The sequence below is a fragment of the Coenobita brevimanus genome, chromosome 50, assembly GCF_032717465.1.
Source record: "Coenobita brevimanus isolate Jiangsu-jjx chromosome 50, ASM3271746v2, whole genome shotgun sequence".
NCBI lineage: Eukaryota > Metazoa > Arthropoda > Malacostraca > Decapoda > Coenobitidae > Coenobita > Coenobita brevimanus.
The window spans coordinates 48914961-48920960 of NC_137003.1; the positions used below are offsets into that span (position 1 = coordinate 48914961).

General features: G+C 43.6%; 1 protein-coding gene across 1 annotated transcript in view; it reads right to left on the reverse strand.

Annotated features, from left to right (window-relative positions):
• LOC145399654 (uncharacterized) overlaps window positions 1–5482 on the reverse strand; it is a 555258-nt gene extending 549776 nt beyond the window's left edge. The window contains exon 1 of the mRNA XM_080272195.1: window positions 5314–5482. Within this exon, the coding sequence (XP_080128321.1) occupies window positions 5314–5407 (94 nt within the window). The 5' untranslated portion in view covers window positions 5408–5482. The remainder of the gene's footprint in view (window positions 1–5313) is intronic.
• Between the last annotated feature and the right edge of the window lie 518 nt (window positions 5483–6000).

Here is a 6000-nt window from a genome sequence, read left to right on the forward strand (position 1 = left end):
AGATGTACGTGAAGTGTATGCATGCTTACAAGTAAAAACAAAATAAAAATGTACCATGATTAAAATACAGCCCCCAACGACTGAACCGGGGTGGGTTAGGACAGGGCAGACTAGGCTAGATGGTGTGATATGGTTCCAACTACCCTCACGTCCACCTCCACCCATGTCAGTCCTTTCCCTATTTCCCTATACGGCAGGTGGACCCGTCCCCTTGGTTCAAGGCCCGTCCATGTCCTCACCCACGCACACCCACACCCACCCACATCTCTTCCTTATGTCGCTTGAGCAACAATTATCCCAATATTTTATGTTTCTTTTCAGTATACAGCACTTCTAATCAGCTTACAGGAGACATCGTAGCGAATGGATTTGTCACCAACCACTTCCTCCTATCCACACACACACACACACACACACACACACACACACACACACACACACACACACACCACCACCACCACCATCATAATGCCCACAGAGCCATATCAGCTCATCGTAATTTACCTCTTTCACTATTATGGGTCTTCCCTAAACTGAATTGCCGTGTATCTTCTGGCGTTAACATCACCTTCACATTCACCTTCACCCCAAATCCTCTCATATTCATCCTCACACACTCACTACGGTATCACAAATCCATCATCACATTTCCACTCTCAAACTCACTACGGCATCACACATCCATCATCACATGCCCACTCACACTCACTATAGCATCACATATCCATCGTCACACACTATGACATCACATGCACCACTAGATACTACGGCATCATGAATCCATCATCACATATCTAGGGTTGCCATACGTCCGGATTTTCCCGGACAGGCCTGCATTTACGTGTCAAAATCTTCGTCCGGGAGGAATTCTAAAAATTCTCCACTAAGTCCGGAATTTCAGTTTCCATCACTTTTTCTCTAAAAATTTAATATACCATTACGCTCTAATGACGAGAGAGAGAGAGAGAGAGAGAGAGAGAGAGGCCTTCGTTGTTTTCGTCAGCTGTTAAGTGTTGCCAACTTGGCTGGTTTAGTGCTAGCAGCTGGCTAAAATGTCCTGCCTTTCCCTGCAACTTCAGCCACGAGCTTTTTTTTTTTTTTTTAGGCCTATTCCTCCCATAGTGCTGTTATAGCCATAAAATACATGGTAATTGCACACAATTATTGGCTTAGTTTTCATTTTTACACTGTAGCATTTGTTATTCTTATTATCCTGCATCTAAGGCGCTTTAGCATTTTTCAGTCATAATCTAGCCAATTCTGTACTTGTTTTCGTACACTGAAGAAAGAGGGTTCGCGCCCCGCCAGGGTAATAAACTTTGGGAGCGTTCTTCTGGCCACGTACTGCATTGGCGGAAATAAAGGATGCTGTGGTTGAACCAGTGTTGCATGATATAAAGTATGCTTGCACCCAGTCGGCTTGTGCGGCCGATTATACTTGGTTCACAGACGACACACACATCCAAAGCCACTCCAACAATACAATTACACTTACAAGTACTTGTCACCCTACATACAATCTCTACCAGACAGCCTACAGTAAGCCACTTCGTAGAGATACATTGGCTGTATCGTCTCCACTTGGTCGGGATAGGCCGGTCCTGCAGTGGACACTCAAACGGCTAATGGGAATATATATATATATATATATATATATATATATATATATATATATATATATATATATATATATCTCAAGGTTTCATAACGCCAAAGGCCCAAAGTGTGTGTTGGGGGGCGGGGGTAGCATGGGTTTCAGCGCAGCGTCCGGTATTTTTGACAGGTCAGATATGGCAACCCTACACATATCCATCCTCACACTCACTACGAAATCATACGTCACCATCACATACTACACTACTACAGCATCACACATTCACTCACACACGCACTACAGCATCACAAATCCACTCACACGCACAACGGCAGCATACATCCACCATCACATATCCACTCATACACTCACTACGGCATCACATATCCACTCACACACGCACTACGGCATCATACATTCACCATCACATATCCACTCATACACTCATTACGGCATCACATATCCACTCACACACGCACTACGGCATCATACATTCACCATCACATATCCACTCATACACTCATTACGGCATCACATATCCACTAACACACGCACTACAGCATCATACATTCACCATCACATATCCACTCATACACTCATTACAGCATCACATACCCTCCCATCATGCGGGCTCATGGCCATTGGTTCCTTCTTCCTTGCATTAAAAAAAAAAAATATCCACCCTCACACTCACTACGGCATCACATATCCACCCTCACTATGGCATCACTTATCCACCCTCACACACTACGCCATCACATATCCACCCTCACACACCCACTATGGCATCACATACCCACCCTCATACACTCACTACGCCATCAAATATCCACCCTCACACACCCATTACGGCATCACATATCCAACCCTCACACACTCACTACAACATCACACATCCACCATCACATACCGGTACTGGTACTCAGGAGGTATCACACATCCACTATCACATACTAACATATTCATCTCATACCCTCAGTGGCCTTCTTGTTATCATCACTAATCTTTTCCTCGTATACCTTCACACCAACGCATCTCTCACTCGAAGTTTCTTCACTACGATTATATACTTATTAAATTCATGTAACCGTCAAGCTTGTCATCCTTGGTGTAACCCCTCGTAGTAAAGGGTTTAATATATATTCGTTACCTCTCGCAACTACACACCACATCAACCTTATTAATAATAAGTACAGCATATCACCTTATTACTATCGTCAGACCACTTTACTCAGTTTCGGCATCCTATCGTAGTGAATGGTTAGCCCCTTCGGTCCAATGACGTCGTTTGGTAAGGTATCCATACTGCCTCCGCGCGATTTAATTCAACTCAAGGTAGACCTCTCATCTTGAAATACTAATAGGCTAATAATAATAATAATAATAATAATAACCTTACGATTATTTCTAACCTCTCAATTTCAAAGACTCGTAAGTGAATAAAACCGTTTGGCAATCGAAAACGACTTCAAAACTCGTCATCGCAATGAAGTTAAAATCGCAACCATTTTTATTCCCTTCTAGGTTACCAGCCCCAATACTTTAATTCTCGCACAGTTAACTTTCTTTATACTGTGGCTCGTTTTAAATTGCTGAGGACAAAGGGCTTAGGCGTATATAAAAGTCTGGGACGGTTTTTTAAAAGTTTAATAGAATAACCCGATTAGTGTTTATTTCTGTGGCGTGTAAATATCACACACACACACACACACACACACACACACACACACACGTCTTTATTCCCTTGCTCACCTTCACCCTCAACCCCACATTCTCTCTCCATTCTTACACGTCGCTACTCCATCCTCCATTCTTGCGCACCCACTTCACAGGCTACACCTAATTTCTTCTCACTCCCTCACTTCACCCTACCATCTCTCTCCATTCTTACACTCAATCTTTACCCCTCTCTCTCTCTCTCTCTCTCACACACACGTCGCCTCCCTCTCCATTCTTGCGCACGCACTTCCTTCCCCCGATCCCCACCTTACCCTCTCTGTCCATTCTTATGCACTCCTTCCCCCACCTCCCACTCTTACTGTATGTACACAACTCTCTCTCTCTCTCTCTCTCTCTCTCTCTCTCTCTCTCTCTCTCCAGGTGGCGTGAAGAGAACCAGGTGTCAGGAGAGAAGGAAGGAAGGGAAAAGGGGTGGGGAGGAAGACGGGGTGAGGGAGAAGAGGGAGGGAGGGAGGGGTGTGGTGAGTCACGTAACCGGTGTTGGTGAACCGCGTGAGGCAGCAAATAACAATAACAACAGCACGCCGGCAAAAGCAAGTCGATCCTACCACACACATACTAAACTACCAAACTACCAGACACATTACCTCATACCGGCTTAGTACACCGTTACCACACACGCTCGCCAACCACACTACCTTACAAGTTAAACTCACCCCTGCCATATACACAACATTACCACATGTACTCACTACACTACATGACACACCACTACCACATGAGATACACTCACCACACTACAAGATACATATTGTACACTTCCACTACCAAACATGCAATACTACTGATATCACTACCTCACACACAAGCCTATCACACATGCTACACTCACCACTACCAAATATGTTACTCTACACACGCTACACCTTGGTACACTCACCCCACCACACCCAACCCTAACTGGCCTCCCTCCATCTAGAACTCGGTACGGTTCTCCCCCACACACCACGCTCTCTGCCCCAGCACAACAAACTTACTACACCACAAAGCAACTAAAAACAAAATACACCACTGTAACAACTCTGACACGCTGCCACAATTGCAAGCCGGCGCAAATCCAATTAATACTCCATATCTGGCTCAAAATCAATTTCTGCCAGTACCCCCATGAAAAAAAAAAAAAAAAAAAAAAAAAGCTGGGCCACTACTGTCGTGTTACAAAGATCCCTTCTCTATCCAAGAGAAGTTTCTCAATGACAAGATTGTTCTCGAGCTAACTGCATTACCAACTACCTCCCAACTTGCGCGCGAGCGCACACGCACGCACACGCACACACTAGCTCGAGTCTTGCAAGTCTACCTTCAACAGCTGTTAGGCTACCAGAGTGCAGGTGTGCAATGCTGTTTTTACTTGTACTGGTCTCTATTCAACATTCACTACCTAGCCTGTCTCTCGGCTGATTAACTCCAGCACATTACTACTACTAATACTATTACTATAATGAATGATGAATTTTTCGTTACTTTACGTTCTGTATGTTTCTAGTTACCGATTAACTATAATTCTCAAAACTTGTTAAAACACACACACAATATACAATCAATTCGAACACCACTGCTGCTATCAAATTGCAAGATGATTCGCTACTACACTGATACTACTGCACTACTTCACACTCAACATGATCGCAAACTTCTCGCAATGTCCTTCGGTTCCAAACTGTGCCGGTATGACGTTTGACATTTGGGACTTTAACGAAGCAATTCCCGCGTGGTATCTGCTTTCCGATCGAAGTTAGTGGTCGATGTTCATGGATTATGTGCTAGTAATGTTTCAAAGTTGTTATAGGTTGCATACTTTCTAACCAAGCCCAACACTGTTAAGTACTAAGCATGGACTAACTGCTACACACGAACAATGGAAAACAGGCCAAGCGTGTGGTGATACTAAATTATTTCGCGATTCTGGGTACAAAGTTTGGGCCTCGTGCGTCCACACATTTGTTCCCTGTGAAGGCAAACAAAAACACAACACTTACCTTTGGCTCCAGCATCATCGGACGCCCATACCACAACGCTGATTACGACGGTATGCAGTAGAACCACTTGCCGGTGGAGAAATCCTATATACATGGTTCAACCATCTAAATCACTAAGAATTTTAAGTGAATCACTGGAAATCACGCGCGGCGGCACAGCACTCCTCCCATCTCCCCAGCCCAAAATTCACTGTCATCTGCAGAAATGCTCTCGGAAAAGAGAAGTCAGTTGCCAAGTAGCCATATACCACTATCTTATTTATTGTCATTCCTTCCTCGTGATTCCTTTTAGTAATATTGGTAAGCTTACGTCCATCACGTTCCAGATCATGTTCTAGTGACTGAGTCTGAAAAAATAACTCATTTAAATTAGAGTATAATGTTTCATTAATACTCAAGTCAAGCCAGCTGATTGGTTCACATGTGCAGCGGTGCCAAATCTCTCTCACGGCAGCCTCACAGAAAACGCTGGTTAGATAAAGGGTACACTACTAATTTTCTTACTGACTTTGTTGCACGTCCCGTTCGGTATTTTGCAAACATATTTTGTTATATATAGCTAAAAAAAAATTAAGTCAGCAGCACAGACATTTCCAGTAACCTATACTTGTCTCTAAAACAATGTTATGTGCACTAGGAGATTCGTAGGCAATAATATTACTGCAAAACATATCGATAGTTTATTGT